The sequence below is a fragment of the Pristis pectinata genome, chromosome 4, assembly GCF_009764475.1.
Source record: "Pristis pectinata isolate sPriPec2 chromosome 4, sPriPec2.1.pri, whole genome shotgun sequence".
In the NCBI taxonomy this organism is placed as follows: Eukaryota; Metazoa; Chordata; class Chondrichthyes; order Rhinopristiformes; family Pristidae; genus Pristis; species Pristis pectinata.
The window spans coordinates 78,373,711-78,395,770 of NC_067408.1; the positions used below are offsets into that span (position 1 = coordinate 78,373,711).

Consider the following 22,060-nt stretch of genomic DNA (forward strand, 5'->3'; position numbering starts at 1 on the left):
TTATGGTAGAGAAATTTCACCTTCATTAGCATTACTTTTCAATCCATCAACAACAGAAATATTGAGGACAGTGTTGTGGAAAAGCCTACAACTTGATTAGTCCTTGATAATTACAAGTATTGGGAATATTATTCCAGAGTATCTACCTCCTTGCACCACTCCACCAGATTTAAACTTTGATTTAATCCTCTTCCTTGAATATTCCAGGGAAAATTGGAAGAAGCAAGCTTGGTTTTAAAACAAAGTTGCTTTCCTTTTGACATCACTTAGGGTGGCACGGTAGCGTAGCGGTTAGCGTGACACTATTACAGCGCCAGCGATCGGGGTTCGATTCCCATCGCTGTCTGTAAGGAGTTTGTACATTCTCCCGTGTCTGTGTGGGTTTCCTCCGGGTGCTCCGGTTTCCTCCCACATTGAAAAGACGTATGGGTAGGTTAATTAGGTTTAAAATGGGTGACACGGACTCATTGGGCCAGAAGGGCCTGTTACCATGCTGTAAGTAAAATTTAAAAAAAAAATTCACTTGCTTTTCTATTCAGGAGATCCTATGAAACTACTGGATACGATGACTGCTGCCTTGGATGAACTCACAGTTCATATCTGGGAATGTACTGGTCTGCACATTGTACTAGATGATCCATTTGTCCTGTGGACCATTACATTTACATTTATACAGCACTCTTCAAAACCACAGCATGTCCCAGGGTGCATTATAGCCATTGTGTAATTTGACATAAGTCAGTATTGCATTGTGGAAAAAAAGCAGCAGTCAGTTGATGCAAGGATCCATAACAGCAAAGAAGTAAATGACCAGATGATTTTTTGGGTTAATAACTAGAAAATTTGTGCTGTCAGTTGAATGGTAAGTATTAGTTTTTAAAAATTAATTCCAGGAGTGTGGGTATTGCTGGCACATTTATTAATTTCCCTCAATGTCCTTGAGAAGGTAAGAATGAATCAAGCCTGCAACTAACTGCTACCCTTCTGGTGAATATACTCCCACAGCACTGTTGGACAGGAAGTTCCCAAATTTTGATTAAGCATTGATTAAAGATTGATAGTGTATTTCTAAATCAAGATGATGTGGCTTGGAGGGAAACTCAATATCAATTTTGTTTTCATGTATCCACTATTCTTGCCTTATCAAATCATTGATGTTGAGGAATTTATAAGGTGCTGCCATAGGAACTTTGGCAAATTGCTGCAGTGAATCTTGTAGGTGGTACATTGTGTGCTAGAATGTGCTGGTGGTGGAGGAAGTGCATATGTAAGATGGAGGATGATGTGCTGATCAGCTGGGCTCCCTTGCTCTTGATGATGTTTAACCTAAGTGTTATTGGACCTGCAGTCGTGCAGCATTCATGGGGTGTATTCCATCACAGAATACAGGCATGGTAGTGTAGCAGTTAGTGTAAACCTGTTACAGCGCCAGCGACCTGGGTTCAATTCCGGCTGCTGTCCATAAGGAGTTTGTACGTTCTCCCCATGTCTGCATGGGTTGCCTCCGGGTGCTTTGTCTGGTTAGGAAGTTGTGGGCATGCTATGCTGGCGCCGGAAGCATGGCGACACTTGTGGGCTGCCCCCAGAACATTCTACGCAAAGATGGATTTCATTGTGTGTTTCGATGTGCATGTGACTATTAAAGAAACCTTATCTTACCTTATCATACTCCTGACTGGATAATTACAGCACACACTGCTTTTAATGCCACTCTTGCATTTCAAACTGGAAAACAAATGTGAAAATATGGTAATAGTGAGAAGATCTTGGATCACCCATTATGCACTGGCCTGACTATAACATTGATAGAAAGACTTTGAGAAGATTTGAGGTGACTTTCTTGTTACAGATAGCCAGCTTCTGTCCTTGCTGTTATAGAACATAACAGCACAATACAGGCCCTTCGGCCCACAATGTTGTGCCAATCTTTAAACCTCATCTAAGACTATCTAACCCCTTTCTCCCACATATCCCTCTATTTTAAATTCCTCCATATGCTTCTCTAGTAATCTCTTGAATTTGACCAATGTACCTGCCTCCACCACCGCCCCAGGCAGCGCATACCATGCCCCAACCACACTCTGGGTAAAAAACCTCCCTCTGATATCTCCCTTGAACTTCCCACCCATTACTTTAAAGCCATGCCCTCTTGTATTGAGCCTTGATGCCCTGGGAAAGAGGCGCTGGCTGTCCACTCTATCTATTCCTCTTCATATTTTGTATACCTCTATCATGTCTCCTCTCATCCTCCTTCTCTCCAAAGAGTTATAGTCACAGTTATGGTGTGGTTTGTCCTTTTGAGCTTTTAGTCAATGGTGATGTGCAGAATTCAGTGATGGTTCTGTTTTCAATGTAAAAGCAGCACTTGGTGCTGATCAATTATTGCCCAGCACTTGTGTGGCAGATTGCGACTTGACATTTATCAGCCTGAGCTTGAATATTACCCAGCTCTTGTTGAATGCAAGCAATGACAGCTTCATTATCTGAAAGAAATGGACACTGTCCTGATATCATTGAATCTCTCCACTGATGATGGCGAGAAGGTCATTGATGAACCATAGATGATGATGATTTATCACAACAGCACAGACTTGAATGCCACCCTGTTCTCATAACTCAGGAAATCAGACGCTTTGATAGTGACATTGCCACACAACAGACAGGAATAGGCCAATTAAAGAACAAGGAGGCGTGTACATATTCTTCTGGAGCGGAAAACCAGAAGATGAACATCACTATCACGGAATAAGATTTACCGTCAAGAACAGGCTAATCCAAAATCTCAATGACTCTCACTACCATTATCAGTACATAGACCCCAACCCTCGAAGTTTTAGCTGATGACAACGGGGATTTTTACTCCAAGCAAGTTGGGCCAAAGGGCCTGTTTCCATGTGTATAACTCTGTGACTCTATGACTCAATTGAGGAAAAGTGAATTTGAAGAGCAAGGCCTCAGGTCTGACACAAAATTCACGATCCATCGGGCAGCAGTGACCCCTGCTTTCCGATATGCCACTGAGACCCAGACTACTTACAACTGGTAGAGCACTGGAAAATTACCACCAATCCCATCACCACATTTGGGGTGGTGTTGAAAACCTGGATTCCATGCATCGGGAGCACACAGAAGGCCTGCCAGCCTCTCAAGTTACTCACCCCTCACCCTACCCAATCAGGTACCTTCTTCCCTGTATATGGAAGAATCTGGAGTTCCCCTATTGGCCTCATTAGCCACCTCAGGACCCACAAAACCAGAGTGGAAGCAACTCATCCTCAATTCTGAGGGACTGCCAAAGATGAAAGACTGATGGCGGTTAGCTTTGGGAACTTGCAGTTAGGGACTTGCACAGATGGGGATGGTATGACTCCATTTGGTGGAGTGTTTCCCTCTTGTTCCTGTTCACTCCAGTTTTACTAGGACTCCAATATGTTGTATTTACCTTGGTGAAGAGAATTGTTAGCCTTACGTCGTCTCTGGAATTCAGCTCTTGCATCCAAGTTTGCATCAAGGCAATAATGAGTTCTTAGTGTGAGTGGTCTCAGCTGAATCCAAACAGGGCATTGGTGAACAAGTTATTGTTCAGTTAGTGATGATAATCACATCGTACTGATGATTGAGTAGACCAACTGGTTGTTTTGGCTTTGTCTTTATTTTTACGTAAGGGACATACTGGGCAACAATCAGAATCAGAATCAGCTTTATTATTACTGACATATGCCATGAAATTTGTTGTTTTGTGGCAGCAGTACAGTGCAAGGCATAAAGACATAAAAATTACTATAAATTACAAAAATAAATAAACAGTGCAAAAGAGGAATAACAAGGTAGTGTTCATGGACCATTCAGGAATCAGATGACGGACGGGAAGAAGCTGTTCCTGAAATGTTGAGTGTGGGTTTTCAGGCTCCTGTACCACCTCCTCGATGGTAGTAACATGAAGGGGGCATGTCCCGAGTGGTGAGGACCCTTAATGATGGATGCCGCCTTCTTGAGGCACCACCTCTTGAAGATGTCCTTGATGGTGGGGAGGGTTGTGCCCATGATGGAGCTGGCTGAGTCTACAACCCTCTGCAGCCTTTTTTGATCCTGCGCATTGGAGCCTCCATACCAGGCGGTGATGCAACCAGTCAGAATGCTCTCCACCATATATCTGTAGGAATTTGCAAGAGTCTTTGGTGACATACCAGATCTCTTCAAACTCCTTACAAAGTAGAGCCACTGGCATGCCTTCTTTGTGATTGCATCAATGTGTTGGGCCCAGGATGGATCCTCATGGATGTTGGCGCCCAGGAACGTGAAGCTGCTCACCATTTCCACTGCTGACCCCTCAATGAAGACTGGTGTGTGTTCTCCTAACTTCCCCTTCCTGAAATCCACAATCAATTCCTTGGTCTTGCTGACATTGAGTGCGAGGTTGTTGTTGTGACACCACTCAACCAGCCAATCTATCTCACTCCCGTACGCCGCCTCCTCGCCATCTGAGATTCCTGCCAACAACAGCGGTGTCATGGGTGAATTTATAGATGGCATTTGAGCTGTGCCTGACCACACAGTCATGAGTGTTCCACATTGGAGATGAGATACCCGCATTAAAGTTGTACTGGAACATCATGGCTAAAGGCACGATATTCTGCAGCACAAGTGCTCAGTACCAGAGCCAGGATTCCATTACAGTGCATAACCTTTGTTGTATCCAACTGCAGGTACTTGTTCATCCACCTGAGTGGGCAGCCATGCCCTTGGTTTAACTTCTCCAACAGTGCAGTTCTTCTCTTCATTCAAACCTTCGAAGAAGACTTGAACCCACCCCAGAGTGAAAGGCAAGGGTGTTGATACTGATCAGTGGTTGACAATAATTATCCAAAAAGCAGGGTTGTTCAAATATCTTAATGCAACCTTTAAGGTTAACCCTCTTCCAACTCAAATCACTTTCAGAATAGAGGGTGCTGAATTTTCAAGAAAATGTGCCGTCTTTTGGCTATGATTTTAATATTGAACAAAAGGGTTATTTCTAACATTTGTATCATGGTGTTACACTGGGTATATTGGGAGCTGGGTCAACTCACTATTAACCATGTTATTACAGTTTGTTTTTTGGTCTGAAATGTGATGATGGTATTAAAGGCGATGCATGTTGTAATTATCAACACCCCAGGTCTGTAACCCAAGTGCTTCACCATTATTTTTTATGGTTGATAGAGTTCAATTTCAAACAGATTTATAGAAAAATTTCTCAGACTGCTGGGTTAATCCTTCCCTTCTTCATGGGCAGCTGAGCAAACAGATGGAGATCTGCTGAGCTGAGTATAAAAATAGTCATTTTAATGATTAATGTATTTTTCTTATTTACACTAGACTTAACCTTTTTCTCGTTGGCTTCTTGTTTTCAGCTTCTGTCCAAGGTCCCTGGGAGCGAGCAATATCACCCAACAAGGTTCCCTACTATATTAAGTAAGTACTATTTTAAGACTGTACACGCTCATAGCATATTTAGCATATAAACTAAAAATGCCTCAGAAACGAAGTTAACTTGTGAAATGGGCTCAAAGTGTGCTTTTGTCTTGCACTTAAGGCCTCTGTCGGTGAAGTGGGCTCCCAGCTTGCAAGTGTTAAATTGTTGGTTGCAACCAAAAAGATAAATTTTTACAACATCTTCTCTGTGCTGGCTGCATTGAATTCCTGCTGCTACAGACCTCGGTGTGAAATAAGGGCAGCTATTGGAGCTGGATTCCTATTTCGTGCACTGAGACCTCAGGAATCGACAGGAACAGTAAACATGATTTTTACACTGGCATAGTTTAGATAAGGTTCTGGCTTAACAAAATATGTAGACACCTGCTAGCCACCAGCAGTTGGAAGGAAAAAAATCCATCTCCTGCATCCCAGCAGCAGATTCATGGATTCGGTTTTTCATGCAAGCACAGACTCCTTCATTATGTCAAGGAAATGTCCCAGGATCATTTTGCCACAGTGTGACCTATGAACTGGTTTTGTGCACTGGAAATCCCTGAAATTGAACTGAATCAGCTCCAGGCTAGCAGCAACATAAACTAGCATTGACACACTGCAAATGGACGAGCAGAGGTCAGACACGCACTATCTGGACAACCAGAAATCCAGACATATGTTTCATCCAGCCTACCAGAGTCAGAGGATGTTTCATGCCAGACATCCAGATACACTGCATCTGGACAATGTGAGATCAAAATACAACCTTCACTTAAATTGTGAGAAGTCCAGAGTTGCTGTATGTAAGCTACCAAAGATCCAAGCACACTGAATCTTTACACTGGTAGTCCTGGCACACTTCATCGAGGTTACCAAAGGTCACTGCATCTAAATGAACAAAGATCCAGACACTGCATATTGATGCCATAGACCCTGATACACATGAGATCTAGACTACCCAATCTGAGTGCTTACTGCATCTGAAAGAGCGAAGATCTCAACACACCAGTCAGATCTTCAGTCACAAGCCAATTTCCTCAAGTGCAACATCATGCCTAAATAATATTGATGTTACCATATAACGTAAACATTTGTTTTCTTTATTTCCAGTGTTTTGATAAAAAAAAGATAAACATTGTGTTAGATGCCCCTTGAGTGCTACCCATTCCAATTTGCTTTATTCCTTTCAAGGGGTCTTATTTCCTCATGACAGCATGCCAATCTTCTAAGCAAGTGTCTTTTTCTATTCCAGTGCAAAGACTGTGATCGGAAGTAAACTAAGGTCATCAGAGTGAGAAATCTAACTGCTTGTTATCTAATAGATTTTGCTTGTAGTTTTTAGAAAGTTACCCTGCCATGCTTTATAGTTTTTCTCACTTAAAAGCATGTGGTTTAGAAGCATTTTTGTCCCTGTGTGTTGCCTCTGGGATCAATTAGTAATTACAGAAAGATAACCTTTTGATAAGAATTCTTGACATTAGCATGCTTTTTTTCGACAAATTGAACCTTACCTGACATGATTGACTGTACATATTTGAGAACAAAATGACTTTATCTTATAAACAGAGGCTGATATGGTTCAGGATGTAGTTGTGTTTGTGACTTAATCAATGCACAGAAACTTTCTTCATATAAGTACTTTCTGGGAACTTCACTCCGATGCAACTTCAAGGTATGTATGGGGCTGGAGTATTTAATTTTTCACCAAATGATGTAACACCCCCAAAGATCTTCTATATTAGATAAAGTTGTCTTTTTTTTAAGCATTTTTACATCGATAGAACTCTGTGTTGACAATATGTTATTTTGCTTTAAGAATGCAGCTTTTATAATCTGGATATTGTGCAAAGACTGTCAGCCAATCACATTTCTTGTGGACTTGTGATAGAAATGCTCATCAGTGAATGACTGGAGGTTGGGAATTGGAAAAGTGTGGGCAGCAATGGATAACTTGTGAAGATATTAGTCATTGTCATCACCCATTTAGCAATTTGTTATTGAAACCAAAAGTTGGTGTGTTTTCTAAAGATTTTTTATTGCTGTATGTGGCAATGATAACTGAAAGAATGCCCCCAGACTGAACTGTAAAATTCAAATCCCCATTTAAGTTTAAAACAAAAGCAGAAAGTGCGAGAAACACTCAGCAGGTCTGATAGCATCTCAGGAAAGAGAAACAGACTTAACATTAAGGTTGTTCAGTTTTCATGAAAATGTCTTGAGAAACTTTAGTTTTTTGTTGTTTATGCATAATAATTTGCATTTACGCAAAGCTTTTTAATGTGGTAGAATATTCAGAATTACATAGCGGTATAACTAAGCAAAAACCAATAGCGATTACAGGGATGGGTGATGATAACTTGATTGGGGAGTGGGTTTGAAGGAGCATACTCTATGAGAAGAGAGAGATGGCAGAATTTAGGGGGAAAATAATGAATTTGGGGCCTGGATTGCCAAAATTATGGCCTTGAGTGGAGGGCTAAAGGAAAAAATGAACAGAGGCTGAAGTTTGAGGATGGGTTGGAGTAAGGGAGGAAGTTGCAGAGATGGGGAGGGACAAAACTACAGGTGGATTGTACACAGAGTTGTGGCAATGGTAGAACAATGAGCACAAGGCTGATAGGTAAGATAGTGTGGTATAAGATGTTGCGTATGTGAATGGTCAGGTTCAGCTTGACAGAAGTTTGAGAGAAGGCTGTATTTTGGATGACAAAGGAATAGAGTTTGAGGTGGAAGGCAAACCAACAGTTGCAATCTTACCTGTGATCAATTGATTTGTTGTCTGTAGGACTGATAGATGAATCAGTATGTAGATCTGTAAGTTGTGTATCAACAGACCGTACTCTAGTCATAATGCTGGTCACGTTGTTTTGTCTCTTATCGTGGTGAAAATCACACAAGATCTGCACTTTATGCCTAACCCTTATGGAATGCCTCGAACAGAGATCTTGTATGACAAATAGTTGGGATTATTCTCGTGGCGGCAGAGAGCTGTACACTTGGTCATTATGCTAAAGGCTGTTGACATAAAGGGATGATGCTGTTAAGAATTCCTCAGTTCCTGACTAGAACAGCTGCATCTCTGTACCTTTCTCTCCTTTTTTAATAGCTTCATTACTTAGCAAGCTCCTCAAGAAAATGTACATATAAATTACAGTTTAGGAATAAAAATTGCAGATCCTGTGAATCTGAAACAAAAACAGAAAGTGTTGGAAGTATTCAGCAGGACAGGCAACTTCCATGGAAAGAGAAAGTGACCCCTGAGTTCTGACAAAGAGTCATTGACCTTAAATGTTAACTGTCTTTCTCCACGGATGCTGCCTGACCTGATGAATGTTTCCAACATCTTCTGTTCTTACTCTCACAATTCTTTTAAAAACTAAGCAATAATTGGTGCTTCTAGCTTATCAGAAATCATCAATTGAATGTTAAGAAATTGTTATTTAAAAATAATCTCATGGCTAAAATTGGTACAATTTAGTGTTCTGGATTCAACTTCAGACTGTGCATCTGACTGAAACTCTCCAAAATTGTTTCATATCTGAGCTTTAAAGTCAGTTGATGTGGTCTTTTATCTATCATGCTCGATGTGTAGACTCCAGGTACAGGTTTCATGGCAATATAATGTATGTACCTACAGGGTGGAGTAAATTGTCAGGCAATATGCACCTTAACTTTATTTCTCACTCCCCCTGACATAGCCACTCCACACAAGCTGATCTTGGCCTATCTGTTCTGAAATGAGATAGAATTATCACAATGTCAACAGCATAGAAATGGGCCATTCACCCCATCTGGTCTATGCTAGCATGAATATTGCACACAGTCCTTCTCTCATCCTGCTTTCTCGAGCCTTTCCATTGGACCTTCTACTTTTTTCCTTGTGTGTTTATCAAGTTTGGGTGATGCGAGGAACCGTCAATTAGCAGGAAACATTGATGTGAGTTACATATGGGCCTCAAAGAGTAATGGTGATGCAGGGCAAAGTTTAAGTCAAGAAATTAGAGCTGCTTGTAACATGATTGTAATATATAATCATGGAGGACTTTAATCTACAAAAAGATTAGACAAACCAAATGAGCATTAAGGTGTGGAAAACAAAGTTACAGAGTAGAGAAGGAGATGGTGTTCTGGAACAGAATATTGAGAATAGATCTGGTGTTCCACAATGAGAAATGGTTAATCGATGATCTGGTAATTAAGATGGCTCCAGCAAGCAACAATCATAATATGACAGGGTTTAATATAAAAATTGAAAGTAATTTATTTCAACCTGACAGTTGGCTCACCTCAGATCTGATATTTCATGGACCCTGGAATGATTCCCACAGATTGGAATGTAGGAAATGTAACCTCAGTATTTAAAAAGGGGAAGTCAGAGAAGGCAGGCCACTGCAGGCTTGACATCAGTACCTGGGAAATTACTGGAATCTATTTTAAAGGAAGTAATAAAAGAGAACATCAGGAAATAATAATGGGATTGGGCAAAATCAACATGGATTTACAAACCTGTTGGAGATTTTTGAGGTTGTGATCAGCAAAACAGATAAGGGTAAATGAGTTGATACGGTGTATTTGGACTCTCATTCGGTTATTGATAGGTTGCCACACAAGGTTATTAAACAAAATTAGAGTGCATGGGTATTGGGAAAATATACTGGCATGGATTGAGGACTTCCAAAGAACAGAAGATAGGAATAAGCAAGTTACCTTCATGTTGGGAGGCAGTGTTACTGGGAACAATCCTGAGGCCCAATTTGTTCACAATCATTATCAATGTTTTGGATGAGGGGATCATGTAATCTGTGAAGAGGATGCAGAGAGGCTTCAGGATGAAACAGATAGTGATGCTGAGGTGAAAGATCTGTCAGAATCTTATTGAATGATGGTGCAGACGTGAAGGGCTGTGTGGTCTACTCCTGGTTCTATTTCTTATATTCTTTTCCTTAAGTGCATCGATGCTATTTACCTCAACTATTTACTGGGGTAGTGTATTCAATGTTCTAAACACTCTGGGTGAAAGGTTCCTCCTGAAGTGCTTATAGAATTTATTGGGGATAATCTTAAATTTATAGCTCCTAATTTTGATCTCCCCTAAAATTGGAAACAACATCTCAGCGTCTGCTCTCTCAAGGTACTTCAGAATGTTGAAGTCCTCTATAAGTCACATCTCAGCTTCCTGTCTTCACAAGTGAATTCCCATCCCACGTCTGTTGAATCTTTCCTGGACAGCATTTCCTCTCAATTCTGGTGTCATATTTCTGAGTTTTTTTTCCCCCAGAGGTTTTACATGACTTAAAACAAAAAGGAGAAACTTCTTCAAACATGTGCAATTACTCAGTGTTGAATGAACCTTTGTATATTTCTACCTGCAATATGTAAATAGAAATAATGAAGCACCGTCAAGGAAGCAGGTCCGATTCAGTCAATTATACTTCAGACCTCAAAGTGACCAGGAATGTGCTGATTAGAGGCAAGGATAAGTCATTAAATCTTTTTTGCTGCTGCCAGTCCTGATAGTAAACATATTATGATAGCAGTTTCATCAGACACAGTTCAATTTATCTGGCAGCAGATATACATCCAAACTTCATCCCTCCTCCCTGCTGCTGCTTGCAGCTTGCACAATCTGTTCATCACTTTTTTCTGCCTTTTGTTATTTTTTATTAGAAGTCAAATCATACTTCGCTGCACATGTGCAGATTTAAAGTATTGGTAAGTTTCCTAATCTCAATAGTCTATGCATGCACACTCTCCAAAACATAACAGCTAGCTTTCCCATTGGCTCACAGAGAGATTCACAAATACATTCAGAACAGTGGCACAAGGTAGAACTTCCCCAAAAGAATGTAAAGTGATGTTTTAATGTTTTATCGCAAATGATTGGATGCGCATGAAGATTTGGCTAAATGCAACGCAAACTCCTTTGAACTGCCTGGCTTTTGATCATGTAGTTCCAAGCCTATTCCCTGAATGCCTTTGCCTTCTCATCCAACCATTCTGCTCTACCCAACAGAGCAAAGAAGCTGGGAAAAGAATCCACAACAAATTGGTGATTAGGTTGAGTTTGTTTGAGCAAGATAGCCTGATAGCTGACCATTATAAGTGAGAGCAAATTGTGTATGTACCAGACTGAATAAGGTTGCTTATGACCAGTGGTTCCAAAGGGAACCACAAGCATCAAGCTACTTGCAAGTAATTATGCCCCAGACTTGGGCCCTCCCACAATTTAAAAATGTTTAAAAACTCTTAAAGCCTTTGACAGGAAGTGACATACTATCCCAGTCAAAACCAGGGTATCCTGGAGGTGAGACCCGAGAGGTACCCACCCCTGATAGCTACTGTGGCATTGCAATACCTCTCCGCTGTCTCCTGGATCAGGTGGCCCCGGACAATTGAACCCATACAGGATGAAACAAGCATGGGGAAAACACAAATGATAGGAGTGGGATGAATTACAGCTAGGGGCTGAATCAAGCACGATTCAACTGGATGCAATTATTTCCACTCCAAAGTTAAAAATTTCGTGACATTGTAGTATTAGTGGCATGAATCTGATCCTGCCCAAATATTCATTTCAACCTTGGACCATGTACCACATATGCAGCCTCTCATGTTCACTCCATGTCCCATCAAAAATTCTCTCTATCAGTCCGAGCATTCACAGGCTTTTCAATTAACTTTTATGCAGCAAGGTTTTGTAAGTACCTGACCACTCCTTTTGCACACTGAGCTTCACTTCGAAATGGATACTTTTCCGTTTTACCAGCACCCCACCTCCCCAATCCCCTGCTCAAATAACTTTCAATTTAGGAATACAGCAATGATTCTGAAAATAATCACATTTTTAAAGTGAAGATTCAATTGTATCAGACACCCAATAGGGAAATATGTCAGACAATTCATTAACTGTATGCAGAAACAATGTTGGAGGCAATGAACAGAAATCTACTTTGGGTCTTGAAAAAGCCTTGAAAAAATTATTTTACATTCAAATCACAGAAAAGGCAAAGAGACACTACAATGATTACTTGAGAGATTGAATGAATTTTTATTAAACATTAATAAATTTAAATGTTAATAACTTCAAACCTTTATGAAAAGAGTCATTTTGAGGATAACATTTCCCTGACTTGTGAATAGAAATGGGATGGCTGTTCTGGATGGATGCCAGGTTTGCATTGTTCTGTCAGCAAAAATTAATTTTCAATGAACTTTAGTCACTAACAAATTCCAAAATTGAGAAATGTTGAATAATGGGTAAGAAATGCATCACACTGAAAATGTCACTGTGCTTACACAATTTTCTTGTTAAATTAATAAACCAAATTAATGCTTAAATAATCATGTAAATCCAATTCAAATGAAATTACATTTTTGTATTCAATTTCAAATGTATTTTTAGAGTCATTTCCAAATGTGCTGCTTTGTGATAACAAGGAAATGGGTGTACTTCATCAAAACAAAAACAGCAACTCTCATTGGCTTACTGGTGAATTCACCATATGATGTTGTTATCAATTCATAGACAGAAAAAATCTGAGGTTCTAGTCCCAGTCTGAACCAAATTGGATGATGGTTGGAGCAACAAAGGGAGTACCTCTGAAGTGGGAACATATTGTCGTTCTTGATCAGTACAATGTGCTCAGCAACTCGAGTATGCGGCTACCTCGTGATAAATCAAGCCTTGTGATAATGCTCCTCAGAAATAAATGAGTTTCTACCAGTCACTGATTAGAGTTTCGCTGCATGATGGGTCTCACCTATTTGTCCTTGGTTCAGTTCAGATATGTATTTTGATAAAATATTTGGGCTGAGTCATCCCAAGCCAGCCCAGCTCAGTATTTTATCCAGGTCAGGATGATTCACTTAGTGTCATTTCATGTGTCCTCGGTTCTCCACCGATGAATTTACAGCAGAGCAAGCATTTCTTACTTGCTTTTCTACATATTCCTCCAAATATCGTTGAGTGTGGGGGAAAAAAATACAAGTGCTCAGGTTGATTGACCTTGGTCAGGTTTGGGTCAGTTCATTTCATCCCAACCAGACACCTGTATACTCAACAACACCACCCCACTCCTGAATAATCCCCATCCACCATCCCCTTCTCTATGGTATATCCACTTTTCTCATTCCTGCTGGTTAAACAGCAAATTATTCACAGTCAGGGCCTTGCCATTTGGAAACTGACCAGCATTCCCAGAATGATCATGCAAACACCACTGACACAAGAGGACTAATTTCACGTGTTCTTCTTGCTCTTTAGTTTGTGATTGGGAAGGGAGAAATAGCTTTTCAAAATTCAAACCCATTTGTGCCTTCTAACTTTCTTAAGCCATGAATAATTTTACTTATTCTACAGGAGCTATTCAGCTGACCAGCCTTTATCAGGGACTGATTGCAACCTAGCAACAGTGACCAGTGTTAAAGCTGCATCAGCATGACTGGGCATTCGAGATGAAAACATCCCAACAGGATTCCTTTTTGTAAAATAATTGAAATCTTATCGGTGGAAATTGAATACATTTCTCATTGCAGTCTGGAGAATATGCATTTTACACAGTGTTTGCATCATGCATGCTGTGGTATACAGTGAAGAGTTGCCTGTTGCAATAAGGTATTCCATTTCATGTAGCTTCACACTGTTGCCAAGCTTCTTTTATGTGGTTTGTGTTGAAATTCAAGCTTGTAACTAAGTTCCTGCATTGCAGAAAACATCAGGAGTTTCTGCATTGGGTATCACCAGAAGTCTGGAACTCATTTTCTGAATGCATATTCATCCTCAGTATCCAAACCTGGGAATATTTGCCCTGACTTAATTTTAGGTTTATTACACTTTAGCCTTCAAACTTCTGGTAAATCCATTGCAACATGATGGCTGCAACAAAAAATAATTCAGTAAACTTAAGTAATTTTGTTGTCCTTAGGAGCTAGAGTTTGAGAAACCATACAAGCAAATTATTGTGTAAAGCAGCAGATAGGTCTGAAGGAATAATTAGTCAAAGTCAAGTTTATTGTCATATGCCCAAGTACATGTACGCACAGGTGCAATGAAAAACTTTCTTGCAGCAGCATTACAGGCATGTAGCATCATATTAGCAGCATTCACAAAACAAAAATTAAACATGAACACAATTTCTACAAGAAAGAACATAATTAGAACAAAAAAAAAGTTTATTTTAGTGCGAAGTGATCAAAGTGGTCATACTGTTGCTAAGCGTGAGTGATTAGGGCTGTGCCAGTTTGTTCAAGAACCAAATGATTGAAGGAATTATAAGGCTGATTGCCCAAATTGTACCCTCCTTGTGGAAGGGAGCACTGCAATGGGCCACTCAGCGTGAGAATGCAAGTCTCTGGTTTCCCGTTCACTTAAACCAGGTTTCAGAAAATTACGGGTTAGTGTTCATAATTGTGTGACCATTGTTTCTTGCAAATTCAGATTTTCCTCAATAGTATGTCTTTTTGGCACCTTAACATAGAGAAATGTCCTCGGCACTTCACAGAAGAATTATCAATCAGGAAGTTACCCTGAGTTGCACATGAGTAAGAAAGGTGATCAAAAACTCAGTCATGAAAGAATGGTGGGGGGTGGGGGGGGGAGGGAGGGAGGCGAGGGATGAAAGAAGGAAGGGGGGCTAGAAAGTCAGGGAGGTTTTGCGAAAGAATTCCTGGGCTTGGACCTGAAGCATAGCTGCCATTGATTGGGGAATATCAAGAGGTTAGATTTGAGGGAGCACAGATGTCTTGGAGGGTTATAGGACTATTGATAGTGATGGGGGCTTGACCAGGGGTGAACCTGAGAGCAAAGGACAAAAATTTTAAAATAGATGTTGTTTCATTGGGAGCCATTGTAAATCAGAAAGCGCAGGGGTGATGTGTGTTGGAATAGAGCAACAAAGTTTTGGAGACCTCAGATTTGCAGTGTTGAAGAAGGGAGAATAGCAGGGAGTGGTTTGAAATTGTAAATTCTAGGGAAACAAAGATGTGGGTGAAAGCATCAATGGCAGATGAGCTGATGCAGGCCAGAGCTATGGGACAAATGAAGATGTCAAGGACTGATCTGATGGAAACCATAGAACCACAGAACCATACAGCACAAAACAGGCCCTTCGGCCCACCATGTTGTGCCGTCCATCAAACCACCCTCACACTACCTAACCCCTTCCTCCTGCATATCCCTCCATCTCACATTCCTCCATATGCCTATCCAACAAGCTCTTGAACCTGTCCAATGTATCTGCCTCCACCACCACCCCAGGCAGTGCATTCCATTAAAGCAGAAGTTATTGTAAAGTGTGGGCATTACAAAAAATGGATATACAGGGGGTGGGGTTGTGTGGAGCGAATATTGATAGACAGTTGAGGAAGAGTTTGCAGAATTAAATTAATGGCTGAAATGAATGGGCAGGAGTTTCAAAGAATGTCAGGTGATGTTGACAAATTGGCCGTAAGCTGTTATTTTGAAGGATAGGATATGGAGTTTCAACCACAGCCAGTCTCGACCTGGATATCAAGGATGTGTAGCATCTGCTGCAACCAGAATTGTATTTTCATGAAGTGTGGCCACTTTTCATTTGACCAACAGAAAATAGAGAGAGCGTATAAAAGGACCTTTTCCTGTTTGGCAAGATGTAACAAGTGGTGTGCCACAGGGATTGGTGCCGGGGCCTCAACTTTTGACAATTTCTGTTGAATGACTTAGATGAGGGCACCAAAAGTATTGTTGCAAAATTTGCTGATGATACAGGTATAGCTGTAGATAAGAATGTAAATTGTGAAAAGGACGTAAGGAGACATGAATAAGTTAAGTGAGCGAACTAAGAGCTGACAAGTAAATTATGATGTGGGAAAATGTGAATTTGTCTATTTTGGCCAAAAACATGCTCAAGAAACATGTTACCTAACAAGTAATAGATTGCAGAGCTCTGAGATGCAGGAGGATCTGCGTGCCCTGGTGCATTATTTGTAAATGGCTGGTATGCTGGTGCAGCAAGTAATTAGGAAACTAACGGTGTGTTATTGTTTATTGCTCGAGGAATTGAATTTAAAAGTAGGAAAGGTTATGCTTCATTTTTAGAGAGCGTGGGTGAGAATAGGATTAGTATCTTTACTTATGGAAGAATGTTAATACATTGGACACAGTTCAGAATAGGATTGTTAGACAAATACCTGGAAAGGGCAGTTTGTCTTCTGAGAAAGAGTTGTGCAGGCAAGGTTTGTATCTGCTTAAGTGTTGAAGAGTGAGAGGGGTTGTAAATGAATTTTTAAAGTCTGGAGGGACCTTGACAGGGAGGATGTGGGGATGATATTTCTTTGCAAGAGAATCTTGAACTCTGCAACATTGTTTAAAAAATAAGGAGTTGCCCATTAAGGACAATGAGGGCAAGAGCCTTGGAACATTTCTAAGGCACAGGTTCATAAGTAAGGAGGTGTGAGATGTCATCACCAGCAGACAGAAATGCAGCATTGAAGTCACAATCAGATCAGCCAGGGTCTTATTAAATGGCAGAGCAGACTTGAAGGACCAAGTATCCTAGTCCAGCTCTTACTTTGTTTGTCCATATGTGAAGAACATCATTGTGCTTTTGTTTAGAATCAAAGAATGAAAGAGCTCAGTTATTACTCTCAGATACTGAAATGTTCTGTACTCAGCTCTTTAGTAAAGCTGCAGTCTTTTTTGACTGCACGCAATGCAATGATTGCATGTAAATCTTGTTCCATTCCCTATTCCAGCCTTAAAGGAATGGCAGTATCGAAATCCATATCTTTCACAAGTTGCATGTATGTGTTGTGCCAATGGGAAGGCATAATTATCTTGCCTAGCTTTGAAAGAACACATTAACTTCTGCAGGATTACACACTAAATATGAAATTGAATTCCTCAGAATTTTTGTATTTTTTCATGAAAAATATGTAATCTGCCTTTTGAAACTTAAAAAATTCATTCATCTTAACTTCTAATACATATTTTCACTCCGACTCAAAGACTTCAGAATCTATTTTCTCTGTAAGTCATCTTTATTGTTGCCGCCGCCTTTTCCGGCAGTCCCTTGAGGATGACTTGGCTCCACTCTGGTTTTGTGGGTTGTGAGATGGCTGATGAGGCCAGTGTGTTAATTGCAGACTCTTCCATCAATGGGGCAGTTGGTGACAGATAGGGTGGGTGGGTGCGCTCCTTCCACTGCCTATGTAGGGCCTCTGCGTGCTCCTGGTGCATGACCTCGCAGTTCTCAATACCATCTGGAATATTCCTTCTCTACTTTGAGCAGATGTGGACCAGAAGTTTCCTGGAGTCGGTGGGAATGTTGCACTTCTTCAAGGAATCCTTGAGCACATCAATTCAATCTTATCCTCTGTGGATATCTCTTGTCACAACAAAGCTTAGGTTAACAGTGTATCGGGAGTTTAGTGTCAGACGTGCAAATGATGTGGCCTACCCAACGTAACCATCTGAGGGTAACTTGGTCCTCAATACCCAGGATGTTGGTCTGGGAGTAGACAATGACATTGCTTCACTTGTCCTTCCAGTAAATTTGGAGATATTCTGGAGATACCATCAATGATGTTTTTTCCAGTGCCTTGAGATGCCAACTGTAGGCAGTTCTGGTCTCAGAAGCTTCTCTGCTGCAGAGTAGATGATGAGTTTTATGCTAGTATAAATCCAAAGGCATATTTAAAAGAATTTTATTTGGGAGGGTGAGAAAAAGTATTTCATTTCTAATTAGGTTTCACAGGATGAAACAAAACAACTGATCTAACTGACCTTTGTTGGTTCAGATTCCAAGGTACAGCTTGCAGTCCCTTAATTTCTGTAACCAGGGTCATTCACAGCAAATCCATTCTAAAAGGCTGATTCTCTAGTATATTGTAGCATTCAGACTCTGCAAAAAGTGCACTAACAGAAGAATATTCCCTATAACACTTTAGCAGTGATGTTACGGTATCTGATTAAAGTTGCCAGCATTGGCCTAGTGGTGGCACTGATGCCTCCAAATCAGAGTTTTTGGTTCAAACCTCACTCCAGACTAGCAAGGATGTCACTTCAGTACAGTGATGAGGTCTTCAGATGAGAAATTATTTTGAGGTCAATTTTGCCGCGTCATTTGAAAATAAAAGATCTCTGTTCAAAGAACAGAATGGGAGACTTCTTGATATTCTGGCCACCATCAAAACTGCATTTCAGCTTATTGTTCTTATTGATGTTTGTGAGAACCTATTGTGTTTAATTGGCAGGCATTCTCTAACAATATAACTGTGACAACATCTCAATTGAAATTAAATAGTTTATTGTCTACAAAGCACTTTGGAACATACTGTGGAAATAAAAGAAATTATATACATGCATTATTTCTTTTGACTATTTAAACAGTCAGAGATTTGGTAGACAATTTAAACAGATGTGATCCGATTAATCTTTTTTTCACGGTGTAATGAACATCAATTTGTGTTTCCGAATAACAATATAATTGGTGTGATCTAAATTGGACAACAGCTGTCTCTCTTGCCTCTGTGGAAAATGTTGATTCACTTGATTGATAAATATCTGGTGCATGCAGTTTAAGTAGTTACTTGGGTAAAACTCACCCCTCAACATGCTGCTCACATCTTAACTTATGCTAAATCCCTTTGTTGCTAACCTGTGTTGTCTCTTGGTCAGGCAAGGCCTTGACTTTGAAGTTTTCTTTTATGCTTTCAAATACCTGCTTAGCTCTGTGAACATTTTTGACAGAAGAACCCATCAGATCTCAATGCATACCTTGTACTGGTCTCTTTTGCTTCTCTGATTTATGTCACTCAATGATTGATCACCATGCCTTTAGCTGCCTGGGTCCCAAACTCTAGAATTCATAGTGAAATCTCTCCATTTGTTGACTTCTGTCTCCTCCTATACAAAATACCTGAAAGTAAACCTCTTTCCCCAAGCTTTCAGTTATTTGACCTAAGATTTCCTTTGTAACTCGGTGTTCAATGTTGTTTGATAATGCTCCTGTGAAGTGCCTTGAGAGGTTTAAAAGCACTATATAAATGCAAGCTGCCATTGATATCCACACACCACTTCTGTGTAATAACCTTCAGTGAAAGCAATCATGTGAACCTTAGTGCTGTATTAGTGAAAATTGTGATCTGTGGGTCAATGTCATGAAAGATAATAAAACTTTAAGTTAAATGAATTGCAGCCCATACAGTATAAACAAAAGTATTCATAAGAGCATGAAAAATACCATGTGGTCATTTTAGATTTCTTTAAAACAGACATTAGACAATAAAAAATCATTTCAATAAAAACTCGATTTCAAAGTATGAGTTTTCCAGGTATTGAAGAATTCTCAGTATCAAACAACAAAAGAAAATCTGTTTATTCTTGGGAATACTTAAGAGTGATTTCCTTTTCTCATTGTTAGACTATTTATTTGATGTTTTTGCAAAATGCATTATATGCAAACCAAAAGGCAAATATTTTGAGTTCAGAGGAACAAGCACAGGACTGCGACTCTTCAGATAGTTCTTAAAACAGAGTATAGACACAATCAGTCAAGTGAGCTCTATCAATGCTGTTTTTACATGTTGCAGTCTGAAAGGCACTGCATGAAAGAATGATGGAAGCAGATTCAACAATGACTTTTCAATGCAAATTAGGTAAATGCGAGAAGTGAAATGTTTTGTAGGTCAGTGGGGAAAGATTTGTAAACAGGAAGGACAGGTTAACGTTTTGCTTGTGAATACTTTATTACAAGTGATAAATAAAAGATGATAAAGCTTCAACATTGGCTCCCTGTTAACATTAGGAGGATTATGGCTTCACTGCTGAAGCTCTTTTTATGAACGAGTGTCCCCTTTTGCACAACTCAATGCGAGCAGTATCAGTTAGAGAATTCATGTAAAAAAAAACCAGCCTGCAAATGCTGACAGTCTGAGATAAAAATACAAGCTATTTGGGACTGCACAGAGGTGAGAATAGAATAGCTGAGAGTGTTCTCAGACCAGATAAGATTAAGGAGAGATTTAATGTTATAAGGGTTAAAGTAAAAAGGACTAGACTCATTGGCATAGGATTTGATAACTATAGGACACAGTTAAGGTCATTGACAAAATAACCAGAAATGAGATCAGAACAGTTTATGGCTAATTATTACAATGTGAAATGCACTGTCAAAAGGGTTGTTGAAGGTAGATTCAACAATAACTTTCCAACAAACACTGAATAAATTCATTAAGGGGAGTATTTTGCATGCCGGCGGTGAAGGAGTGGAGGAATGGGTTTAAATGAACAACTATTCCTTGGGTGTTCATTGGAATTTAAATCTGCCAGTGTTTGAATACTTGTGAGTCCCTAACATTATGGTAGATTGGGACCATCAACTTGCAGGTGAGTCTACATCTGCACAGTGGGAAGCATTCAAAGGAGAAATAACAAGAGTTCAAGGCCAATATGTTCCTGTAAGGGTAAAAGCCAGGGGTAACAATTATCAGGAACCCTGGATGTTGAAGGATATTGAGAGTTAGATAAAGAGAAAAAAGTAGGCATATAACAGGTAAAGGGAACTAATGACAGGGAAGGTCTATCATGAGTATATAAAATGTAGGGAGGTGCTTAAAAAGGAAATTAGAAAGACTAAGAGGGGTCACAAGAAATCACTGATAATCAGGATTAAGGTAAACCTGAAGGCATTCTGTAAGTATATTAAGGGCAAAAGAGTAGCTGGGGAAAAAGTAGGGTCCACTGGGGACAGCAGGGCCAATCTGTGTTGAGTCAGAAGGTATAGGTCAGGTCCGAAATGAATTCTTTTAATTGGCATTCACAAAGGAAACAGACTTTGTCGTTGGAGAATCCAGTGAAGGGGTAGGTAAGAGCCTAGTGCAGGTCTCCATGAATAAAGGGGAGTTACTCAATGCCTTAGCAGGCTTAAAGGTGGATGAATCCCCAGGACTGAACAGGATTTATCCTCGGCTGATACAGGAAGCAAGGGAAGAGGTTGCTGGCTAAGATTTTTAAATCTCCGCTGGACACAAATTAGGCACCAGACGACTGGAGGGCAGCCAACATGGTCCCCTTTTCAAGAAAGGCAGCAGGGAAAAGCCTGGTAACAGTAGACCTGTGAGCCTCATCTCAGTGGTAGGGATGAAACTGGAAAAAATTCTGAGGGAGAGGATTAATGATCACTTGGAAAGACAGACTAATCTCAGACAGCCTTTGTCAAGGGCAGATCCTGTCTGACCAATTTAACTGAATTCTCTGAAGGAATAACAAAGTGTATCGATGAAGGCAAGGCAGCGGATGTGACTTACATTGACTTGAATAAAGTCTTTGACAAGATCCCACGTGGGAAACTGGTTCAAAGATCAGGACCCATGGAATCCAAGTCAAATCAACAAACTGGATCCAAAATTGGCGTGGCAATAGGAGACAAAGGATGATTGCAGAGGTTGTTTTTCTGATTGGATGCCTGTGACTAATAGTGTCCCACAAGGATTGGTGCTGGGAGCCTTTATAATATAATTGAAAGACCTGGAAGTACATATGAGAGGCAAGATCAGTAGGTTTGTGGATGACACAAAGATTGGCGGAGTTGTTGGTAGTGTGGAAAGTAGTTTAAGGCTGCACAGAGATATC

The 22,060-nt window shown here is 40.2% G+C and overlaps 1 protein-coding gene across 3 annotated transcripts in view; it reads left to right on the top strand.

Annotated features, from left to right (window-relative positions):
* The window catches only part of dmd (dystrophin), a 1,415,828-nt gene that overhangs the window by 1,296,583 nt on the left and 97,185 nt on the right, over positions 1-22,060 (top strand). For all 3 annotated transcript variants that reach the window (XM_052015085.1, XM_052015086.1, XM_052015087.1), the window contains exons 63-64: positions 5,394-5,454; positions 6,704-6,742. In XM_052015085.1, coding sequence (XP_051871045.1) covers positions 5,394-5,454; positions 6,704-6,742 — 100 coding nt within the window. The remainder of the gene's footprint in view (positions 1-5,393; positions 5,455-6,703; positions 6,743-22,060) is intronic.